Source organism: the organism of the source record quoted next, assembly GCF_019968955.1.
Source record: "MAG: Porospora cf. gigantea A chromosome Unknown PgA_NODE_350_length_21094_cov_337.478, whole genome shotgun sequence".
NCBI lineage: Eukaryota > Apicomplexa > Conoidasida > Eugregarinorida > Porosporidae > Porospora > Porospora cf. gigantea A.
The window spans coordinates 1-21,094 of NW_027151636.1; the positions used below are offsets into that span (position 1 = coordinate 1).

Here is a 21,094-nt window from a genome sequence, read left to right on the forward strand (position 1 = left end):
CCGGTAATTCTAGCTCGACGATATAGGGTGTTTTGCAACTCTGAAGCAGGTGCCAAAGAGAACTGAACGCCCAAGTGCAGCATAATAAGGGGGAGTTGGAGCCAGTTAGGGTCACTACACGTCAACTCATCGCGATCGCTGGCGCATCTTTCGTCTCTTGCGTTGAAGCCGACGGGTACGCTTCTTCTTGTGCTGGGACAAAATGAGATTGATACAACGGCTGGTTGACTTACCTTCCAGCGCATACGCGAGTGCGCCTTCTTATACCTAGAAGCTCCGTGACCCATGGTTCTGTCAAGCGTTTAAAAGGCGAATTATCCCCATCCGTTCTGTCTCTCTGGTAGGGGAGACTGAGAGATACGCTCGCTGGTAGGAGATACGTCATGTGGCCCTCCGAACCTCCACTGTGGGTGGCTACCGAGGAACCCCAAGATTTGATTCTGCAGTGCAAAGTGCACGACAAGCCGGACCTGAAGTGCAAGCTTTGCAGAAAATACAAGAACAGCGTTAACGCGCTGGCTCGTATGGCCCGTCCCGACCCCACTCACGCGGGACTCTCGTTAGAAATGACGAACGACACGACGTTCAACGTCAGTGGGCTGCTGCGGGAGCGCATCCTGGCGTCCGAGTATTACAGGTCGCTATTGTGAGTGATCGCAGAAAGCCTTACGCAGCGCTCTTCCAACCGTCGAGCAGATCGTCGCCGAGATCGAGACCTACGCCTACGACGCGGAGCCCTACGTGGCGGGGTCTCGGGCCGCACCGTCTACTTTCTCGTGCTGCCTCTACAAGCTGATGACCATGAGGCCTTCCGAGCAGCAGGTGCTGAACCTGGTTGAGAGCGTGAACGCATTCGTTCGGGCGACAGGACTACTGTTGCTTCGGTATGTGCTCCCTGCTGAGAAGCTATGGGCCTGGTACGAACCCTACTTGCTGGACGACCAGGAATTCCAACCTGGCCACGACAAAGCAGTTACAACCATTGGCGAGTTTGCAGAACTACTCTTGGCAGAGGCACGCCACGCCGGACAGCCTCTGCCACGGCTGCCTGTGAAGGTTAAGCAGCTGTATGGCACGCAGTTGCTGACGCTGGATGAGCACAGGAAACGAAAAGTACAGAACAAACGGGGTCTGGACCGATTCTCCAAGGACGCACGCGTATGCGCCTGCACTGAGTGAGGCTCCTGGTTTGCGATGACACAGTGGGCGTTGGAAGGACGGATCCGTGGATACGGTGGATGCGACGAGTCCTGGAAGGGTTTCTGTCGTGGTGTGTTTCGACGATGGACAAGAAGATATTGTCGATCTGGGCCTGGTGATAATTAAGCGCCTCGCTGAGACAGCTGAACACCATCATAAAAAAGCACGAACTGAAGGTGATCTGCTGGTTGAATATCGCCGTCGTGAGCGCCAAAAGGCAACGGCAGTCGAACCTAGGAAACGAGACCCGACGAGGAGCCAGCCTAGGCCACGGCCGGCCGCGGAGCCAGCCTCCCCAGAAGCGGCGCCGGAGCCCCAGGGGCCGTCGAAGGTACACTTGGAGCGGATGGCAGCGCTCATGCAGAAGTATACGCGCGCTGATCAAAAGGACCAAGGCACCAACCGCGATCTTGAAGGGCCAGAGAACTACAAACTCGGCTAGTGTGGGGCATGTTCCTGTTCTGACCTGTGCTACGTATATACACAAAATAGCAACCATGGCCTCCAACGCTGAGCAGTTGATCGAGATCATTAGCAAACACAACTCTAACGAACCAGAGTTCAACCAAGCCTTTGAAGAGGTTTGCCGCTCTCTGCAACCTCTGTTTGATCAGCAGCCTAATTATCTCAATGTGCTACGCTTGATCGCAGAGCCAGAGCGCTGTATTCTCTTCCGGGTTCCTTGGTACGACGATGCTGGTAACATCCACGTCAACAAGGGATACAGGGTGCAGTACAGCTCTGCCATTGGCCCCTACAAGGGGGGTCTTCGATTCCACCCCACTGTAACTCTTTCCGTTGTGAAGTTCCTCGGATTCGAGCAGATTTTCAAAAACGCGTTGACCAGCCTTCCCATGGGCGGTGGAAAGGGCGGATCTGATTTCGACCCAAAGGGAAAGAGCGACAGCGAGGTAATGCGTTTCTGCCAGTCCTTCATGACTGAGCTGCAACGCCATATTGGACCCGACACCGACGTCCCTGCCGGCGACATCGGCGTGGGTGGTCGGGAGATCGGCTACCTGTTCGGCCAATACAAGCGGTTGAGGAATGCTTTCGAGGGGGTGCTCACAGGTAAGGGGCCCAGCTACGGAGGTTCACTGATTCGGCCTGAGGCCACGGGCTATGGAGCTGTTTATTTCGCCCAGAACTGGTTCGAGTCCAAGGGAAAGAGCCTGGAAGGTCTGAAGTGCACTATCTCAGGAAGCGGCAACGTGGCCCAGTACTGCTGCGAAAAGCTTCTTGACCTAGGCGCTATTCCGCTCACACTCTCTGACTCGTCGGGGTACGTTATCGAGGCAGAGGGATTCACACGAGAGCAGCTGGCTGTGGTGATGAAGATTAAGAACGAGAAGAGAGGACGCATCTCTGACTACTGCGAGCACTCGTCGTCTGCCAAGTTCGTCAGCGGCCAGCGACCTTGGGATGTCGCCTGCGATGTGGCTTTCCCCTGCGCGACGCAGAATGAAATCGACGTCGTCGATGCTCAGAAGCTGGTGCTGAATAAATGCCGCATCATTGTTGAAGGTGCAAACATGCCTACGACTAACGAGGCCGTGGACATCGTCAAGCAGAACGGGATCGTTCTGTGCCCCGCGAAGGCTGCGAATGCGGGTGGAGTTGCCGTGTCAGGACTTGAGATGAGCCAGAATTCACTACGGCTGTCTTGGACGCGCGCTGAGGTCGACGAGAAGCTGAAGTGTATAATGAAGCACATCTTTACGGAATGCGTGGACAACGCGAAGAAGTACGTCCAGAACGAGGACGACTTGCAGACGGGTGCTAATATCGCCGGCTTCCTGAAGGTGGCCGACGCGGTGAAGGCGTATGGAATGCTCTGAATGCTGACGGCATGAACGTGCTGTTGTGAATATATAGGATTAACATAAATGGTTCAGATATCGCTCTTACAACCGTCACTCTTGAGCCCTATCCTCTGTCCACACTGTCACAACGATAGTCCTGCGGTGCCGTACGGACACTGCTCTGGAGTGAGCCAGATTCGGGTTGTGTCAGTGGGAGGCATTGAGTACATGGTGACCAGCAGCCACGACTCGTTTCTGCGATTGTGGAGAGGGTCAGCCGTAGTGACCGTGATGAGTGCTGGTTTCCACAGACTGAACGACTTCGTAGTGATCAACGGCGACGATACGAGTGGGTAGACAGAACCACTTCAACCAGCCTTCTTCTGCATTATAGCAGGCGACAACACTGGGATGGTGTATCTCTGGCGGCTCGGCCGCGTGAGCTTCGACTTGGACCAGTGGGTGTCCGTGGCGTTGCCAGAGCATTTCGATCGGGCTACTGCCAGAGCGTTGAACGCGGAGCTGATCGAAAACCAGCTGCTGATTCCCGCCCCCGAAAGTAAGCCAGCCTCCAAATCCACACACAGATGCGGTGGGAGTTCTTCCTCCGTTCCTGTCGGAGATGCGCCACAAAGATGCAGTGCGTACCCTGTCAGGCCCCCACAACGGGACAGTTCTGAGTCTGGGGCTGGACAACTGTCTGTTGATTTGTGACACTGCATTCAGGGTGAAAGGCAGTTTCCAGATCCCCTCGCAGGAGGGGCAGTACTTCTGGTCTCTGGGCTGTCTCCTGGACGGCGAAACGCTGTACGTAGCCATTGGAATGCTAGATGGGACTGTGCTCACAGGCTACATAGATACCCGACCCTCCAGCCGTCAGCTGGAAGGCGTCAACATTCACGAGGTTCAAGGCGTGGTGCATGCGCTTTGCTTCAGGAATAGGTGCTCGTTGGTCGTCTGTGCTGATGAAACGGTACTTCTCGCCAGGCTCGCGGAAGATAAGCCCTTCGTCACCCAAACCAAGTACACCACAAAGGGGAAGGCCACCGCAGCGTACATCGATGGTACGGGCGACATGTACCTTGGAACGCGGGAGGGAGACATCCTGCGTTTAGATGAGGAGGGACCTCAGATGTTCCTGCCCGCTGGCTGCCCTCTCTGCTTGGCAAGAGGCACGAAGCAACTATTCACGCTTGACATGCCCCTACAGATTCAATCGATCACCGTCATTAATGACGGCCTCTTTGGCACGGCATCGGGGGGCCTGGGCGATCTGGACGGCAACTGGCGGTTGAAGGGGCGGGGGCGGGTGGTTGACGCCCAAATTAACGCCATGCAGGACACCGCACTTGTCAAGGAGGCCTCTGGTGCCATGTATGCGGTGGAACCCAAGACGATGACGGTGATGTCATCTCTTGAAGGGTCTTTCTCTGACGTCTTCAACAGTCTCCAGCGGTGCGACTGGGACCTCTCATGGTGTAAGTTAAATGACGCCAACGGAATGATGCGAGTTGACGTCGCGTTCGCCAAACCGCTGGTCATCCCACCAGACTCAGTGTTCGCTGAGTACCGTAAGTTGGAATCACTATCCTGCCTTCAAGCAACCCGCAGCGGAGACGTTCCGGGGTTCAGCTTCCTCCAGACCCTGTTCCTCAGCGACGACGGAATGCCAGACGCCTTCATTATCTACCTGTCTGAGAAGGGACGCACGGCGTTGACTGTAGCACAGGCGCGGCGCACCCACCGACTATTGCTCCCGCAGGAGTTGCTCGCATGCCTGTACTCCCCACCGCCAGCCCAGCAGGAATTCAAGACCCGTGTCGTTGTCGGACACACCGGTGTGCCCCTTAGCCAGCTGACAGTGCAGCACGTCGCTGTGTCAACACCAGTGAAGAAGTTGGTGGAGGAGCATATCCGCGCCGGGAGCACCGTGACCGTGGGTGGCCGCCCTGTGAGCGTGGATGCCACTGTCGGGTTCATTCTAGCCACGGGCCGGGTCTCGTCTCAGAAGACTTTAATTATTCGGGTGTCATGAACTAGTCAATACTTTGCATTTGTGAATGTTCAACCCCTTCAAGAGGAAGAAAAAGAAGTCTAAGAAATCTGGAAACCAGACGGAGGGAGGGGCAGTCAATTCGACGCAGGTGAAAATGGCGACGGGATCGCACTGGGAGTCCGACTCTGGGTCTAGCTTTGATTTGTCAGACGAATCGCACGAGGCAGGCAAATCTAGCCTCCAGGAGATTGCGAAGCTAAGGGGACAAGTGACTCCCAAAGCAAACCTGGAAAAATCTAGCAGCCTTGAAGCGCGAGATTTAGGCTCCAAGCTGGAGGAAGAGGCGATGGAAATGGAGAAACGAGCTCGATTGAAAGCAGAACATGAGGCGATAGAAACGGAGAAACGAGCTCGATTGAAAGCAGAACAGGAGGCGATGGAAACGGAGAAACGAGCTAGATTGATAGCAGAACATGAGGCGATGGAAACGGAGAAACGAGCTAGATTGAAAGCAGAACGTGAGGCGATGGACACGGAGAAACGAGCTCGATTGAAAGCAGAGCATGAGGCGATGGAAACGGAGAAACGAGCTAGATTGAAAGCGAAGGAAGAGGCGAGAGAGGCAGAGAAACGAGCTCGATTGAAAGCAGAGGAGGAGACGGCTAAACGGTCTCGTATCGAGCATGAACTCGCACTGGAGCGGCAGCGGATCGCCGTCGAAGACGCCAGACTGAATATTCAGCACCAAAAGGAGTCTGAGCGCATTCGAAAGGAGAGAAATGACCACGAAGCAGCATTGCGACTGAAACGAACTGCCGAAGAGGAGGCGCTTCAGGCTGAGAGAGCGCGATTGGACAGAGAGAAGGCTTTAAATGCAGCGGAGTTAGCGTTAGTGAAAAAGTCACAAATGGAAGAACTTGAAGCGGAGCTGAAGGCAGGTCATAAGAGTATTGAAATCGCACGAGAGAAGTTCCAAGAAGAAATGCGCGCCATTAGAGACCAATGGAGACAGCAATGCCTGGAAGGGGACCAGTCGAAGGCCGACCACCTCCAAATATCATTGCTGGAGGAAGAAAAGACCCAGGCTTTGAATCAGTCTGAGCGGCTGGAGTGCAAGGTGCGACTCTTGGAGAGAGAGATTGCGGAGCAAAGGGACGAATTCGAGCGGAAAATGAAGCAGGAACGTATTCGTGGAGACGAGGAGGTTTTGAGACTCGAGGGTGCTCTTAAGGCGACTCGGATGTCTACCTCAAAGCAGTTGGAAGAGCTCCGACAGAGGTGAGAATGTGGGTGTGTGAGCAAGCAGGGATTTGGATCTAGCGTCGAAAGAGAAACAGCTGAGACGCCGAGAAGCGGAGGCCAAGTGCAGCCTTGTTGAGCCAGCACGGATGCCAGAACGAGAAACCAATAAACCGGCGCCCGTCTCCATACCCAATCTGCCATTCGGCAGACTACTTGGTCAGAAGGGTGGTCGCGAAGTTCATCCTCTATCGGTGATACCTACGCTGCCCATACGATCATTTATAGACACCCAAGACCCTCTAAAGGCCCTGCTGACGAGGTTGAATCCCACTGCAACATACCCCCCGGCTCTCTACGCGGTTTCTGTTGACAGCATCGACGAGGAGTTGCTGCACGGCAACCCTCCTGGTGTTGTCTACACAGATCCCAGCTTTAAAGAGATACCATCCATGAGATTCGACACCTCTGAGCGGCAGACCTCGTCTGACATGCCGGAGGATCTCCAGCTATTCAAGCGTCGTATGGCCAGGAAGGCGATTAAGGGCGCAGAACAGCAGGCTGGGAACTGTTTGAAGAACCTCTGGGTAGAATTATCGAAGCCAGTCCCGCCACAGAAAGCGTCCGCGCTCAGCACCACCAAGACGCTGACTAGCGCCGCCCTCAGTTTTAACCCACCACATGCGCCTAGAGGCCGCCGCCCGTCATCCAACAGCGGCGAGCGCCAAACGGAGTATCCGAAGTTCAACCCGCCCCAAAAGGGGTTAAACACGAGGGATCCGAGCAAGCGGCAGTCGGACCAGGACGAGGTCCTAAGCGAAATAGCGCAGCTTCGCAGCCGTCTCGACCATATAATGATGGACGTGAGCAACTAAGTTCAGAATGATGCAGATTGAGGCGGAGCCTTCCGAAGCCGACTCGGAAGCTTCGTGCTATCAGAAGGCACGGCTGGTCCAAGGCCAACAGAGGACTACCCTTCTGCTCCACGACTCCGTCTGTGAGAGTGTTTCGCTTTAGAACATTGGGAACTCGGTTTCATTTCGATCGACACGGAACATTTTCGATACGCAACCCAACGATAAGCACGCAGCTCAAAGCTCGATTGCCTGGATTTGTGTAAAGAGTCGAAATCTGATCACTGAGTAGGATTACATACACTGCCCACTTTACGCAGATCTCCAGAAGGAGGTCGACGGTAAGTTCTCCAGATGACTATCCAGCGAGGGGAAGTCCGCCTCGAGGTTGGGGGTGTCCTCGGGGTCCTTCCGAGGCGCAGGCTTCGAGACGCGAGGAGCGCCACGGCCACGGCCAGCGCTCCGGTTAGGCGCGGGGGCCCGTGGACCTGTGGCCTGCTCGATCATCTTCTTGGCCAGAATAAGCCCTGTGCTGTTTCCAATTACAGTTACGGAGACATTTGTGGACTGGTCGTCAGTATCATTAATGTCGATAGAGTCCACTCCCGAGGTAGTTCGAATGTTCTGGATGGTAGCGCCTCCTCTACCGACGACCAGGCCGACACTGGCTCTAGGTATGGTTATAGATTCGGTCACCAAGGAATTCTCGTGCTCTGCAGTTTCCTCAATGAACTGAAGGATGCCTTCTTTCGCATCCGCCACTGCAAACCCACTTCCAGAAATCTCCAGAACCTCGTCACGCGCATTAATCAGTACCCCGTAAAGGTCCTGCCACTGTTGGAGGACCTCGAACCGGTTACGCCGAATGCTTCTCATAACAGCTTCGCTTTCCACAGTGACCTCCTCGATCTGAGCCATTTTCGCCACGGTCTCCTTCAGCATGATCTCAGCTGCGGCCTTCTGTTCATCACTGCCACGAATTCCGATGGTAACGGAATCTCTGTTACCGATCTGGTAAAATACACGAGCAGCAGTCTCGGCCGAGATGAGTGAAAGAGAGTCATCGCCGATGCACCGGTACTCTAACCGAGAAATGATAAGTTGGCTGTCTACATAACCCGCTTTCATTAGAAGCTCCTGCAGCTTAGGCCGCAAGCCCTCCACCACAGAAGTGGCACCGCAGACTTGAAGGGCACAGGTTTCGCTGTCTTCCACTCGAAAACCTACACGGTTAACCATCAAACTCGAGGTTTCGATTATGCGAGAGAACTCCTCAGCGGGAGTGCGCCTGATTGCCGCAGATCCCGAGACTCACTCTGTCAAACGGATTTCCTTCGCGAGGACGCGACGTGGGCTCATTGCTCCGAAAACACGACCCACAGCTCGTCCCGTCGCTGGCAGCTCGACGAAGGACAGGCCAGCAATCAGCTTCTTCACATCAGCCTCCAGCGTGGCACAGTCGTCTACTCTCGCGCGGACCACCAGATGACCTTGGTTGTCCGAGCCCTGCAGCACTACGCGAATGCTGGCGCCCTGACATTTGGAGTACAGGTCGCGGAGCTCCGAGAGGCTGTAGCGCTGAATATATCGTGCGATGCTGGACGGCACCAGCACGTCAGCAGTGACGAAGGCTGCCTGCTCGTTGTCGCTTCGGATGGTGTCAATCTTCTTCAGAACGGCATCCACATTGGAGGGCTCCCCGTAAATCTTGAGATGTGTCTCATCCATACGAAGGATACACCTGGTTTCCTCCTCTATCGCTCGAATACCACTGCCGCCTCTGCCAACAATGGCTCCTATAAGTCGTCGATGTACCTCCTGGCTGGCCTTCCCGCCGCAGGTCCAGTCGCACTTCTTCAGGAAGGCCATCACGCCTGCCACGGCACTCTCCTCTCCGTGGACCTGTACCAGACTGGTCCCCCGAGCCTGGCGCCCTCTAGGTCTCTCGACGATGACACTGTACAGCTGGGAGATCCTGCGTTGCAAGCTATTGGGCGGGACGAACAGCAAATTCACCCCTTCAACCGTAACATCCACGTTAACTGAAATGAGATCTTCTAAATCAATAGGGTCCATCTCCTTGGCTTGGAGCAAGTCGTTCACACGACCGAGTAGTTCCTCGCGAGCACGGAAACGGTTTGCGGCGTCGATGGCGCTCTGGTTACCCTGTCTAAGCTCAGTGCACGCAGCGGTAAGAGCGGCGATCGAGCTTTTGTACTGCTTCAGCCCTTCCCAACACAGGCACACACCATAGACTCTCAACAGAGAATTCAGCGAGACCTCGTCGCGCTCTCTTTTCGATATGAGGGCCTTGATGCGATCACCAAGCGCCTCCTTGGTCTCACCGCGAGGAGGACGCTCGTTCTTCGCCTCCTCGACTGCAATGGACTCCATCATGACTTTCTCGAGAGTGCCAATCCTTCGGTCTGTGTCGTTGGCCAGGGCGATAGCCTCGACAGCAGGCAAGGTGCCCAAGCGGGGGACTTCAGCCAGGGCAGCTTGGAATGAGCTCAGCAGCGCTTCACGCTCTGGTTTGTGCACGTCCTCCGGCCAGAGGCCTGCGTCCTCCTTCTCTCGTGCCTTCTTCTCCTTGAGATTCTGCTTACGCTTCAGGTGCTTTTTCTGCCGGGCATTCAACCCCGGAGGAGAGAGAGAGTAGACATCGCCAGTCATCTACGGTAAAACTCAGAATTTAAAAATAGGCTGTTGTGGGTCGGTTGGTGGTGCGAGCTTGTCCAAGAGTTCCACATACCTCGCACCCTAACTGACTTCCCACGACCTAGCAAACTTTACATACCTGATTGTCCTGTTTCCCATTTTACTACATAAGCGTCAATATTCGCAGGATAACTTCACTTAGTCCTCCTCCGATGATGCGACCTTGCTTTCTTTGCCATCCTTCCACGCCTGGCTCCCAATGACCGTTACATTGAGCCCGAGTTGAGCCTTAACCACCTTCCCGTTCACTTGCAAATCAACCTTGTTGTTGTAGCTCCAGCCGCAACTGCCAGTCCTGAACTGCTTTGGTGCCACTTTGAACTCAAGAGTGCCGACGCTGCAATCGTAGTGCTCCGCACCGGCAAGAAACTTAGCCTTGGTCATCGATTTGCGCTGGGCGTTTTTAACACTCGTTCGTCCTCGCTTCCTTCGTGGTCGCTCGCTCTCAGAGCTAGAACTGCTGCTGATCGTAGACTCGGATGAGCTACCTTCAAAGGAACTGTCGGGCTCCTTCACTGACACCTTCCGCTTCTTTGCTGGCGGCTTGGGTGGCTTTGACGGTTTCTTTGCTCCATCAGCCTTCAGTTCCTCAACACGCTTCTGCAGTTCCACCATAAACACCTGGTTGCCCTGCTTGAGCAAGAAATCCTTCTCAAGGCCCAGCTCCTCCTCTAACTTCACCCGCGTGACGCTAAGACCCCAAACCCGAGCCGTCTCGCTCGTAAGAATCTCATGAAGTTTATCGGCAACCCTCTCACGGAGATCAGCTAGCTCTAGGTCATTGTGTGCCATCCCGGAAAATGCTGAAATTCGATAGATTACAACGAAAATGAAAAGAATGCTTAAATCCTCGAGAGTGACTCGATGAAAAAAAAAGAGGGCTACAAGCTTGCGGTCCTAAACTTAATCATCCAGGAGCAACTCTATGGCGCCCATAATCTTATGCTCGGTCTTACTCATACCCATCTCAGCCACCTCATCCTGCAGTTCTTGTGACATTTCATGCCCCAGTTCCTGAGAAAATCCACGAGCGATTTTCACGTCGTCCTCCTCCTCCTCGGGAGAGGTCTCAAACTTGGCCCCAATATTTTCCAAATCGCCGTAATCCATCGCATTGCCTGCGGCGGCGTTGGCGTTAGGCGAGTTACCTGCCATGTTCGCTCTGGATGTCTGGTCACCGGCGCCGTAGTAGATGGTGAACGCGCCAGCCACACCAGCGGCCGCAGCACCGCTTGACAGCACCACTGGTACGGTTTTCGATGGTTTGCGAGGCTTCGTGGTCGATTCATAAGTCGTCTTCGAAGTTGATGTGCTGCTATCGTATATGGGCTGAACATGCCCCTGAAGACAGTCCACCCACTCATCACTGCCCTGTCGTACGCAGACGAACGTGCAAGGGACGCCCTCGGCGTGGTGCCAATTCTCCAACACGCAACTAGGCGTAGCTACTCGTCGCTCCCTTTCGCAGATATTTACGGCGCTCGACATAGCCAGTTTCGTGCATTGGATCGAAATGTCCGGCGGGACGCCTGCAGCGGCAGGCGCCGAGTCAAGACATAAGCCCACGGATTCTGGGACAACCACGGCGTCTGGATATTCAAGACTTGCAAGCTGTGGACTTCGCTTCAAAAGGCGACAGACGCCATCCGACGACGAATACCAGCCAGGGAATCCTGCGCTGCTGGTTACAATTAGAATGAGTGCGTTCAGTCTTTTCATCCTTACGGAATTGTACGAAAACAACGAAAACGACCATACTTGTGGGGTGATGAGCCAGGTGAACATCCTTGACGCGCCTTCTAAGGGCCGCGGAGTCTTCGCGGCGCACGATATGGAATCCGTGAGCGCGCATAGCAGTAGAAACTCAGACACAATTCGTGTTTGAGCCTGCGACTTTCATTGTGGACGACCCTAATCTCTGTGCCTGGTGTGTGGTAGAGGCCGGCTGCTACACGTGTTCCGGCTGTCGACAGATAGCCTACTGCAGCGGCGAGTGCCGCGCTCGAGATTGGGCAGCGCTACACCGACGAGAGTGTCGTTTCTTGCGCTTTGTTCGGGCATTCGGGGCCAGCGGCATGCCGAAAACGGCTCGTTTGACCTTTCGGCTGCTGTTGTTGCTTGGTGCTCAGGGTTTTGCCCAGATTGGCACAGAGACGTCGACCGGGCGCACTTGGAGGGATTTCAACCGTCTCAGTGTGGCAGACCAAGTCAGCACACTCTCCGGTGGCGACGTGCCCTGGGTAGCGGGTCGAGAGGAGCTTCTGCAGTTGTCTCATCAGCTGCACAGCGTCTGGGCGACGAGAACTGGAACTCCGTGTCTAGGTAAGTGCCGTGTCTGCAAGACAATCAGACCTCAGCACCTTCGACCGTTGTATAGGAGTAATCCAGAACAATGCCTTTTTGCTGATGGATGGCCGTTGTCGTCCTTGTGGATTGGGGCTGTACCCGGGTCTAAGTCTCTGCAACCACAGCTGCAGACCCACCACTCACCATGACTTCGTCAACACTGGATGGGACATGCTCAGTCTCCCCAAAGGGACTCCACACAGCTGTCCTGTGATAGGCGTCACTACGAAGAAGCTGCGAGCCGGTGAAGAACTCACGATTCGCTACCGGCCGATCGTTGATGAAGGTGGGTTGTGGGACCCGTCCCTATCGTATGGCTTTCGGTGTCTGTGTGACGTATGCGATTCTCGAACCAAGGAGTTTCTGCTGATCGTCCGAGCTGGAGACGCGTGTATAAATTGTCACCAAGATGCATACCGGAGCCTTGCAGAGCTGGAGCCCGTCAGAGACTTCTGCGAGTGCCGCTGCACGAGCTCAAAACACGCCGCGGAAGGCGGAGACCTCCTCGCGCTTCTCCGCAACCTTAGGGACGTCTTTCCTGGATCCGTTGAGTCCCTTCGTAGACTGGTCAGCGCGTCGCGTGACACCGTGGTTCTCTCGGATGAGGATGCTGCAGAGTACTATTATCGAATGCGCCAAGAAGTCGTGAGGTGTCTATTTCTCCATAACAGGCCTTCGGTGAGTTCGGAGTTGACGCCTCGGCCGAGATGCTGGTTCGAGAATGCTTGCAGAGGGTAGCCTCCTTCCGCGTAAGTACCATGACTGGCCGTCACGCAGTCCTTTGTCGAAGTGCCTGTGAACCCTTCACGCGCTTTATCTGACCGTGACAGAAATAGCAATGGGAAATTGTCAACAGGATAACGCGAACAGCTGCGACCCCGGGATTCAGGATGTTCCCGACGAGTCTCTCTGGAACGAACCATTACTGAGCACGTCTCGCCTGACATTCCTGTTGAGACAGGTGTTCGAGAAGGCAGAAGTGGTATCAAAGACACTATCGGACCTTGAACGCAAAACCGACGAGATTCAGCACCATGTTGGATTGAAGGGCGAAGGGAGTGTCGTCAGTCGAGGCGAATTTGACAAGGCTGAGAAAATGCTACTAGAGTCGCTTTCTCAAAAAGCTACGAAGGCAGAGGTGGAAGCTTTGCACCAGGGACTAATGGCGCACATCTCTTCGAGATGCGGTATGGACGAGGTCAACTCTCTGCGAGACAAGCTCGCAGCAACGGAAACTGATGTGAACGAGAGGATGACTATGCTGAATAGCGATGTGCTCTATCTGCGAGATATCCTCAACGACGAGAATCAGTTTTGGCGCACGCAAAAAATAGAGAGCGCCCTGGACAGCATCCGGGAAACCATGAGAATCAACCTTGACAGTGCAGCCGCTGGCCATGAGGCCTACATGCTGCAGACAAGCAGCGCCATCGACGCCATCCGAAACGACCTAACCATCATTAATACCGCGGACAAAAAGAAGTCCCAAATCATTCGACTTCTTTACGATAAGTTCATGGATGTCGCAAATCAGCCTCGCACATCTCTACCGACGCTGGACGCGATGGCATCCAGCTTGAGTCAAGGAATGGATGAACCATATCACCTTATGTATTAACTTCCCACCAGTGGCTTATAGATATGCAGATGGGCTGTCCCCGGCATGCCTTCACGTAGTGCCAGTAGCCTCGAGGGAAGAAAAGCAGGTCCCCTGGATGCACGTAGGTCTCCAAGAAAGGAGCGGCAGTGAACTCGGCACTGAAACTCTCTGGACTCGTTTCGGGTCGCAGGCCATCCAGGAAGTCCTCGTTGACAGAAGAAGTATTACTGAAAAACGAACTGAACGCCCTCACTGCGTCGCCAGAAGAGGGAGGCATTATCCGCATGTATTTGGTTCCCACGACCTGCACGAAGCAGTTCTCCAGAGGATCAGTGTGAAGTGGGCTTACCGTACCGCCGGGGCCTGCCCAAAAGAGTCGAAGAGTGCTCAACGGACATGGCGGGGGCATACAAACGTCCTGCTGAAGGTGAGGCCACTGGTCGAGTAGCGGATGCTGGGCCAGATAGGCAAGCGGCACTTGCTTTCCCTCCCACATTGGGGTCCAATGGTCATTCAGCAGCTCCCGAACTGTAATGAGGCGCTGAGTCCAGCGAGCGTCCAGGTATGTGCTCCCGATCTCCACAGGGACCAGACGGTCAGGTTGATCGGACAGGAACTCCAAGCTCCCCCAACTCTGCATCGCAGGCCAGGTACACGCCTTGCGTACGATAAAGGGCTTTGAAAAGTCAACAGGGATCTCGCCGTGCTCCGGCACCTGGTTGGTCAGCGGCCGAAGATGTAGCTGGGTGCTGGGAAGCAGCAGACGCAACGGTTTTTGAACCAGTGCGGTCAGCCAAGTCTGTAGCAGGCCTGAGCACCGCGTTTCCTCTCCGCCCACAATCAAGCCGAGGTCCCAAAAGAACTCACTGGGCTTGGTATCCAGCGGCACGACCTCAGCTATATCAGTGTCAGGAATACCAGACAACGCCTCGGTGACCGCGACCTGCCCCTGAGGATAGAGTCGCCGGTACCAGCCCAACAGCGCACATGCCAAAGCGAACAACTCCCTCGGTTCATGTTGGTCATAGTTACCCGAGTGGAGGAGAGTCCAATTGACTACATACATCAGAGCGGCGATACGGAACACGCGTACCTGGGGGTCAGGTAGGCACACTGGGCTGTCGTCGGATTGTTTGGGTGCTGGGAGGTTCAGTCGCGGTCTTTGGCGAAGCACCGAGAAGAGATCCGACAGCAGTAGAGCGTTGCGAGGGTAGCGAGCCTGGAGGTCAATCTGCAAGAAGGCAGTCGTCGGTAACATAGGAAATAGCTGTTTACATATCAGATGGTTGTGTGCAGTTCAACAGTCTTGCAGGAGATAATGGCAATTTCGTATGAAAGAGTGTAGAGGTTGCACGAAGGAGACTTCTGGGGACCTCCGGTGTCCAACGTGCGCTAAGCTCGATCTTCCCGATGCGTGGTTCTGCGGACAGGAGTGTTTCAAGAGTAGTTGGGTTGAGCACAAGATCGGTAAGTCGATAAAAAACGCGGTGCTATGTACCCAACTGTACTTATTATGTACATATTAATTTTTTATTACTTTTTTAATCAATTCTGCTGTACTTATTGTGTACAAATTATTATTTGTCACTTTTTTAAAAATCAATCCAGTCCACAAGAAGGCCCAAGACGCAATGGCTCGATACCGTCAAATGCTGTCTATGGTTAACCAGTTCGGCGAAGTCAAATCGAACTTCAAACTCCATTCTCAGAAGTCTCTAGCCTTCTCGCATTTGTCGTTGGGCAAAGATACCCTACCGCGCTTCAATTCTGAGGATCGAGCCACGTGGGTCAATGACCCACACCTGGAGCTTTTTTCCAAGTACAAATTCACTGGACAGCTGCGACCCTGGCCTGTTACTCCGCAAAGGGTTGTGCCAGACTCCATCGCCAAGCCTGACTACGCCGACCATGTCAATGGTGTGTCAGTGTGCGAAATGCAGGACGAGTCCAGACTCCCCAGTGTGCAGTCACCGGATGTTGTGTCTCGGATGCGTGAGTGCTGCCTGATTGCTCGCAAAGCCCTTGACCTTGCACACTCGATGTGCAAGCCGGGCATCACTACGGACGAGATTGACCAGTCAGTGCATGAGTACATAGTAGGGCAGGGGGGCTACCCCAGCCCACTCAACTACTTCAACTTCCCCAAGTCCCTCTGCAGTTCCGTAAACGAAGTTGTTTGCCACGGAATCCCTGACCTGAGGCCGCTGCAAGCAGGTGACATCATCAACTTCGACATCACGGTCTACTATAAAGGCGTTCATGGCGACCTCAATGAGACTGTTGCTGTGGGGGATGTGGACAAAGACTCTCTCCGCTTAATGCAGGGTACGTACGAGTCTCTGATGCAGGCCATCGCTGAGTGTAGGCCTGGAGTTCTGTACAAGAATCTTGGCCACCACATCCAGGCCGTAGCACAACAGCACAACCTGTCAGTCGTGAAGACCTACTGCGGACACGGAGTGGGCGAACTTTTCCACACTGCGCCGAACGTACCGCACTACCGCGGGAATAAGACCAAGGGGATAATGGCCCCAGGCCATATATTCACCATCGAGCCCATGCTCAACCTGGGCACGTTCAAGGACGAGTTGTGGCCTGACGAGTGGACTGCAGTCACGTGTGATGGGCGGCGAAGCGCGCAGTACGAACACACCCTGCTCGTCACAGACACAGGCGTAGAGGTGCTGACGGCGAGGCTGGAGTCGTCCCCCCCCCTGCCGTTCTCGTGTTGATTCGTGCCAAACAATGAATCGTGATTTATGCTGGCTGAGACGTTGCTGCCCGAAAAGGCCAAAATCATGGCTTCGTTACCAGCTATTGGAATTCAGGGAGACAAAATCTCGAAGCCGAACCTCTTCCCAGCCAATCTAACGGTGGAGCTATTAGTACGTGGCATCCTAGTCGCGCTGTGGCTGTTATGGAGTAAGGTCTATCCACCCTTCATTCGGATTGTGCAACCAAGGGACTGGCCACTGTACGCCTTTCCCTATACGCCGAATACTGTGGATCACGAGCTCATGCTGGTCGTGGTCTGCGTTCTCTTCGGTGCCGTGGTCTTCACATGCAACTCTATCATGCGGCACCGGCTTCGGGAGCGATGGAGTGCCGTTGCAGTTGTCAACGACGCTGTGAACTCGATGTTGGGTTTTACCTTTGCGATTGCGGTGAGATTGCGTTCAGCATCAGACTCAGGCAGCCGAGGTGGTCGTTTCCGTCATCAAAATCAATTACGGTCGACCCCGCCCGGATTTTCTCTCACGGTGTTTTCCTAACAAAGCTTACGACGGGTCCGAGCCGCCCTTCTATCCGACCGCTGGCGTCCCAGTCTGTGACGAGGCTGCCGACCATTCAATCGTTCTGGAAGGGCGAAAAAGTTTCCCCAGTGGCCACACTACGGCAGCATTTTCCTCTGCAATCTATACGGCCTTCTACGTGGTGCATAACATGCCTCGCATGGTAAGACTCCAGAACGTGCTACTGGGCAGATTGTGTGCAGGCATGCTGGCCTTGCTCCCAGCTCTCTTCGTAGGAGTGTCTCGGACGTTTGACTACCGGCATCATGTGGAGGATGTGGTGATTGGAGCTCTCATCGGAACGGGCTCTGCAATGTTGGGGTGAGTGGGGGTTGATCATACCATACAGTCGTGAGTATTTAACCCGGGAGTTCGTGGACGTCGCGACAGAGAAAGCTATTCAAATGTGACAAGTCAGTCACGTACAACCGTGCACTCCAGCGCGCCTTCCAGCTCGCGCAGTGCATCTCGGTCGTCGATAAAACTATTGATGACAGCTTTGACTTTTGTGAGGTAGACCAGAACGTTGGGGTCTTTGGCGCGTGATAACCAGCTGCTGTTAACTTCTATGAGCCGGCTGAGAGTCTCAAAAAACACTTCTCCGACAGCGTCTGGTTTGTGAGCGAAGTCTAGCACTGAGCTAGATATCATCACGAACCGTTGGAGATCGTCACAGCCCAGCGCGGCTTGGAGTGCCCCCCTCTGATTGAGCTCGTCCAGCAACGCGACCAGAAGCGGTGTCTTATCCAGTATGTCGGAGGTCAAGACGCAGTCAAGTGCTGCCCGATGTTCGAAGGACTTCATCAACTTGTCCACCTTTCGAGACCTACGTCGGTTCAGGTTAGCTGCGAGAAGCGCCTCCACATCCTTGTGCAGTTTCTTAGATTGCCTGGCCGAGTCGTCAGTCTCTGCGGGGGGTGGGTTTAAGACTAGTAAGGCCTCTCTGTCAGTTCTCTGCTTCAGCAGGAGCCGGCCGTTGGCTAGTCCCAGGGCTAGCGTTGTGCCGTTCCGCCCTACATCGAGGGCGGCCAGCGGCCCCTCTACCTTCACACTAGCTACAACCTCGGCGTCGTGGTCATCCTCAGTCTTCCTCTTTTTCCGACGCGGCTCTGAGGTTGGCGGGAGACGGATGAGCTTTGCAGTATGATCCAAGGCCGATGTGAAGATCAAATCAGGCGCGGGTCCAGCCCTTACTTGTGTGATTGCCTGGAGGTGCACCTTGAACTTGCCTGCTTCTGTCTCTTGTTCGACTGACCAAAGGCTTATGTTGGTCTCATGCGCCACTACAACGTGGAGATTGTCGTCAGTGAAACAGATCGACTGGATTGGGGCCTTCACATCAATCTTGAACATCAGAACAAGGCCACTGTCATCCAAACGCCACACACTCGCAGTGCCATCACGCGACGCAAAGGCGAAAACGGATGCGGAATGATCACGCATCGGTGCCACCTCCACAATAGCGTCAGAATGCACCCCCTCGCTAGTGAATACCGGCTCCTCGTCAGTCATGTTGTACAAGCGAACTGCGCCGTCGGAGAAGCCGACTGCTATGTGCGCGGAGTTTGACGCAAACCCTACGCTAGTCGGACTCCAGCGTCTGTTCTTGTAGTCCCTCAGCGTTTTGTAGCCGCTGGTCTCAAGGATTCGGCACATGCCGCCCTGGTCCACCAGCGCTGCTAGTCGTCCGTCACAACGGAAGGCCATGTCTCTCACGGGGTACTTCATTTTAGTATACTCTCTCAAGAGCTCTTCCGTTCGTATGTTGTAAAAGAGCACGCTGGTGCCGGCAGCTACCACCATAAGAGGCGGTCTCCGCTTGGGCTCCACAACTTCAATACAACACACCCCCGTCGGGAATCTCTCGTCCAGCAATGACTTGGTCTCAGAGCCCCATACGTGCTGATCCGCTGCTAGGGCCTCGCGTTGCAGTTGACTGAGGACCCGCTGATTGAGCGCTTTGCTCATTAGCCAAAGAATTACAGAATTTAGGCGATTATGCTCACTGAGCCAACCATGTGACCGCTGTGTATCAACTCTCAACTGCACCAATAACGCTCACCGTGTATCAACTCTCAACTGTAGACGCTTACAATAACGCTCACCGTGTATCAACTCTCAACTGTATCAGCTGATAGACGGTTACAATAACGCTCACCGTGTATCAACTGTTGCGCTTGACGCACTATGCATTGCATACAGTACGGATGCTAACGGGGATACAGCGATATGGGTGCACCCATATACCAATAGACACCGATCAGAGCGAAAACTAAGAAGTGTCAAGGCCAACACCTTCATCAACGCGCGCGTCACCAACCAGCAGTATTGCATCAATTAGCAATGAAACCGCTATCGCCAGAAGAGCACGACGTCATCTGGGGAAAGGGCACCGAGAAGCCTTTTACTGGGGAGTACGACGCCTTTTATCCCAAAGGCGGCTGCTTCGTGTGTCGGGCTTGCGACAATCCTCTCTACTCAGCGCTGGCCAAGTTCAATTCCGGCTGCGGCTGGCCGTCCTTCGACAAGTGCTTCGTAGGTGCAGTCCGTACCGAGGCCGACCCATCAATTTCCGGCAGACTGCGGACAGAGATTCTGTGCGCAAAATGCGGTGGCCACCTCGGTCATGTATTCTCCGGCGAAAGACACACGGCAGCTAACGAACGGCATTGCGTCAACTCTCTGAGCGTTCGTTTTCGGGAGGGGGACCTGTCAACAGCGGAGGAGAAGCTTCTGTGAAACAGCCAGTAGAAGCTTCTGTAAAACAGCCATTCTACTTTTTTATCGTACTGACCTCATCGATGCGTGGTAAGTGCTGACCTAATTGATGCGTGGTAAGTGCTGACCTAATTGATGCGTGGTCGAGGAAAAGGATTCCGACATTAAATAAAGGTCAAAGTAAAAGAAAATTCGTCGATCATTAAATAAAGTTTCAACAAATCAGGCGCCTTAGTTTCCCTTGGCACTCTTTGGAAGCCCTAAGAACTTGCTTTCGACACGTCTTTCGTAGAAGACGTTCGGAGTGCCTCGACCTGCTTGTCGATCACATCGGCTTTCAAACGGTGGTCGTCCACCGTGCGCTGTAGCTTCATTTCCTTTGAAACGCGCTTACGCTCGGTCTGAGCCTTACTATCATGAGCCTTCTTATGCTTCAGGTCCAGCTGCATCTGCTCCTTCTGGTGCTTGGACTCCAGGGCAGCGAGCTTGCTTTGGAGGCCTTGCACATCGCGCTCGGAAGTCTGCATCTTGGTTAGAAGCTTGCGTTTCTTGTCAGCCTGTGCGGCTTGATCAGCTGCGGCAGACGAGGTATCGACCTTGACATTATTGACCTCTACACCAATTTCGAGGGTCTTTTCTTGGGTTTTCGCCACCTTTTCCTGGAGCTTGTTCCTCTTATCGATGAACTCTCTTTCGGCATCGGCTTTCTTCTGCTCGTGTACGGCGTCAATAGTCTCTAGGTTACGCTTGTCGGCATCACGTTCCCGAGACACAGTCTCCAGAGTAACGAGAGCTTTGTTGATCTTGATTTCGAGCTTCTTCTTAGCTAGTAGTTTCTTCTCCACAGCGGGGTTCGGTGCCACAGCAGGTCCCTTGACAACGGCTTCCTTCACATCAGACTGCTTTGCGTCGGATGCTTCAGACTGGTTCACAGCGGCGGGTGTTTCACTCAAGCGATCCTCAGTTGCTTCCTTAGGCTCAACGATTGTCTCTTTAGGTGACGACTTGGATGGCATGGCAGTCAGTAATATTGATTTACAACAATAAACAGTTAGTTGTGTGGGCACCAATTACTGGGGCATTCGTTTGAGTAGGCTGGGTGCTTCTGTTGGGCTGGGTGTGTGACTTGGGCTGGGTATGTTATTCGCCTCGAGATTTGATACGGGCAGGTCCAGCACGGCGGTCAGAGCATGTTGCCGACACATCCCCAAAGGGACAAACAGGAAGAGAAATCGCATGTGCCACTGTGGTTTCGCAAATCAATCCCGAATCTTCCATCAAACATCGTTCAAAAACTACGAATACGTCGAACGTTTGTCCAACACTTC

At 54.1% G+C, this 21,094-nt stretch overlaps 14 protein-coding genes across 24 annotated transcripts; 8 read left to right on the forward strand and 6 right to left on the reverse strand.

Annotated features, from left to right (window-relative positions):
• Positions 1-383: 383 nt before the first annotated feature.
• Positions 384-1,642, forward strand: KVP18_003208 (uncharacterized protein; the record flags this gene model as incomplete). 2 transcript variants are annotated; one of them, XM_067954767.1, is made up of 3 exons in its annotated part: positions 384-646; positions 675-1,175; positions 1,204-1,642. In XM_067954767.1, the coding sequence occupies 3 exons, from the start codon at positions 384-386 to the stop codon at positions 1,640-1,642; spliced, it is 1,203 nt and encodes a 400-aa protein (XP_067809436.1). The 2 variants fall into 2 exon arrangements, with proteins under 2 accessions (XP_067809436.1, XP_067809437.1); XM_067954768.1 differs by lacking the exon at positions 1,204-1,642 and having other exon boundaries at positions 675-1,179.
• A 55-nt stretch (positions 1,643-1,697) lies between these two features.
• KVP18_003210 (uncharacterized protein) lies at positions 1,698-3,038 on the forward strand (the record flags this gene model as incomplete). The annotated part of the gene is made up of 1 exon (XM_067954772.1): positions 1,698-3,038. One exon carries the CDS (start codon positions 1,698-1,700, stop codon positions 3,036-3,038), a length of 1,341 nt encoding a protein of 446 aa, XP_067809440.1.
• A 48-nt stretch (positions 3,039-3,086) lies between these two features.
• On the forward strand, positions 3,087-5,037 carry KVP18_003205 (uncharacterized protein; the record flags this gene model as incomplete). Of its 2 annotated transcripts, XM_067954761.1 has the most annotated exons (3): positions 3,087-3,351; positions 3,379-3,561; positions 3,590-5,037. In XM_067954761.1, the coding sequence occupies 3 exons, from the start codon at positions 3,087-3,089 to the stop codon at positions 5,035-5,037; spliced, it is 1,896 nt and encodes a 631-aa protein (XP_067809430.1). The 2 variants fall into 2 exon arrangements, with proteins under 2 accessions (XP_067809430.1, XP_067809431.1); XM_067954762.1 differs by lacking the exons at positions 3,087-3,351; positions 3,379-3,561 and having other exon boundaries at positions 3,625-5,037.
• Positions 5,038-5,062: 25 nt separating this feature from the next.
• KVP18_003212 (uncharacterized protein) lies at positions 5,063-7,112 on the forward strand (the record flags this gene model as incomplete). 3 transcript variants are annotated; one of them, XM_067954777.1, is made up of 2 exons in its annotated part: positions 5,063-6,276; positions 6,305-7,112. In XM_067954777.1, 2 exons carry the CDS (start codon positions 5,063-5,065, stop codon positions 7,110-7,112), a joined length of 2,022 nt encoding a protein of 673 aa, XP_067809445.1. The 3 variants fall into 3 exon arrangements, with proteins under 3 accessions (XP_067809445.1, XP_067809444.1, XP_067809443.1); XM_067954776.1 differs by lacking the exon at positions 6,305-7,112 and having other exon boundaries at positions 5,063-6,280; XM_067954775.1 differs by lacking the exon at positions 5,063-6,276 and having other exon boundaries at positions 6,387-7,112.
• Positions 7,113-7,403: 291 nt separating this feature from the next.
• On the reverse strand, positions 7,404-9,764 carry KVP18_003207 (uncharacterized protein; the record flags this gene model as incomplete). Of its 3 annotated transcripts, XM_067954766.1 has the most annotated exons (2): positions 7,404-8,379; positions 8,407-9,764. In XM_067954766.1, 2 exons carry the CDS (start codon positions 9,762-9,764, stop codon positions 7,404-7,406), a joined length of 2,334 nt encoding a protein of 777 aa, XP_067809435.1. The 3 variants fall into 3 exon arrangements, with proteins under 3 accessions (XP_067809435.1, XP_067809434.1, XP_067809433.1); XM_067954765.1 differs by lacking the exon at positions 8,407-9,764 and having other exon boundaries at positions 7,404-8,330; XM_067954764.1 differs by lacking the exon at positions 7,404-8,379 and having other exon boundaries at positions 8,403-9,764.
• Positions 9,765-9,947: 183 nt separating this feature from the next.
• Positions 9,948-10,601, reverse strand: KVP18_003204 (uncharacterized protein; the record flags this gene model as incomplete). Its single annotated transcript, XM_067954760.1, has 1 exon — positions 9,948-10,601. One exon carries the CDS (start codon positions 10,599-10,601, stop codon positions 9,948-9,950), a length of 654 nt encoding a protein of 217 aa, XP_067809429.1.
• Positions 10,602-10,712: 111 nt separating this feature from the next.
• Positions 10,713-11,528, reverse strand: KVP18_003211 (uncharacterized protein; the record flags this gene model as incomplete). Of its 2 annotated transcripts, none has more annotated exons than XM_067954773.1 (1): positions 10,713-11,528. In XM_067954773.1, one exon carries the CDS (start codon positions 11,526-11,528, stop codon positions 10,713-10,715), a length of 816 nt encoding a protein of 271 aa, XP_067809441.1. The 2 variants fall into 2 exon arrangements, with proteins under 2 accessions (XP_067809441.1, XP_067809442.1); XM_067954774.1 differs by having other exon boundaries at positions 10,713-11,297.
• KVP18_005208 (uncharacterized protein) lies at positions 11,506-13,773 on the forward strand (the record flags this gene model as incomplete). Its single annotated transcript, XM_067949600.1, has 5 exons — positions 11,506-11,649; positions 11,678-12,131; positions 12,160-12,800; positions 12,827-12,904; positions 13,012-13,773. The coding sequence occupies 5 exons, from the start codon at positions 11,506-11,508 to the stop codon at positions 13,771-13,773; spliced, it is 2,079 nt and encodes a 692-aa protein (XP_067809452.1).
• Positions 13,763-15,013, reverse strand: KVP18_003215 (uncharacterized protein; the record flags this gene model as incomplete). 2 transcript variants are annotated; one of them, XM_067954782.1, is made up of 2 exons in its annotated part: positions 13,980-13,982; positions 14,009-15,013. In XM_067954782.1, the coding sequence occupies 2 exons, from the start codon at positions 15,011-15,013 to the stop codon at positions 13,980-13,982; spliced, it is 1,008 nt and encodes a 335-aa protein (XP_067809450.1). The 2 variants fall into 2 exon arrangements, with proteins under 2 accessions (XP_067809449.1, XP_067809450.1); XM_067954781.1 differs by having other exon boundaries at positions 13,763-15,013.
• Positions 15,014-15,086: 73 nt separating this feature from the next.
• On the forward strand, positions 15,087-16,487 carry KVP18_003209 (uncharacterized protein; the record flags this gene model as incomplete). 2 transcript variants are annotated; one of them, XM_067954770.1, is made up of 2 exons in its annotated part: positions 15,087-15,222; positions 15,364-16,487. In XM_067954770.1, 2 exons carry the CDS (start codon positions 15,087-15,089, stop codon positions 16,485-16,487), a joined length of 1,260 nt encoding a protein of 419 aa, XP_067809439.1. The 2 variants fall into 2 exon arrangements, with proteins under 2 accessions (XP_067809439.1, XP_067809438.1); XM_067954769.1 differs by lacking the exon at positions 15,087-15,222 and having other exon boundaries at positions 15,387-16,487.
• A 27-nt stretch (positions 16,488-16,514) lies between these two features.
• KVP18_003214 (uncharacterized protein) lies at positions 16,515-17,458 on the forward strand (the record flags this gene model as incomplete). 2 transcript variants are annotated; one of them, XM_067954780.1, is made up of 3 exons in its annotated part: positions 16,515-16,919; positions 16,948-17,369; positions 17,398-17,458. In XM_067954780.1, the coding sequence occupies 3 exons, from the start codon at positions 16,515-16,517 to the stop codon at positions 17,456-17,458; spliced, it is 888 nt and encodes a 295-aa protein (XP_067809448.1).
• A 4-nt stretch (positions 17,459-17,462) lies between these two features.
• On the reverse strand, positions 17,463-19,016 carry KVP18_003213 (uncharacterized protein; the record flags this gene model as incomplete). Its single annotated transcript, XM_067954778.1, has 1 exon — positions 17,463-19,016. One exon carries the CDS (start codon positions 19,014-19,016, stop codon positions 17,463-17,465), a length of 1,554 nt encoding a protein of 517 aa, XP_067809446.1.
• A 375-nt stretch (positions 19,017-19,391) lies between these two features.
• Positions 19,392-19,787, forward strand: KVP18_003216 (uncharacterized protein; the record flags this gene model as incomplete). Its single annotated transcript, XM_067954783.1, has 1 exon — positions 19,392-19,787. One exon carries the CDS (start codon positions 19,392-19,394, stop codon positions 19,785-19,787), a length of 396 nt encoding a protein of 131 aa, XP_067809451.1.
• A 239-nt stretch (positions 19,788-20,026) lies between these two features.
• Positions 20,027-20,782, reverse strand: KVP18_003206 (uncharacterized protein; the record flags this gene model as incomplete). The annotated part of the gene is made up of 1 exon (XM_067954763.1): positions 20,027-20,782. One exon carries the CDS (start codon positions 20,780-20,782, stop codon positions 20,027-20,029), a length of 756 nt encoding a protein of 251 aa, XP_067809432.1.
• Positions 20,783-21,094: the final 312 nt, after the last annotated feature.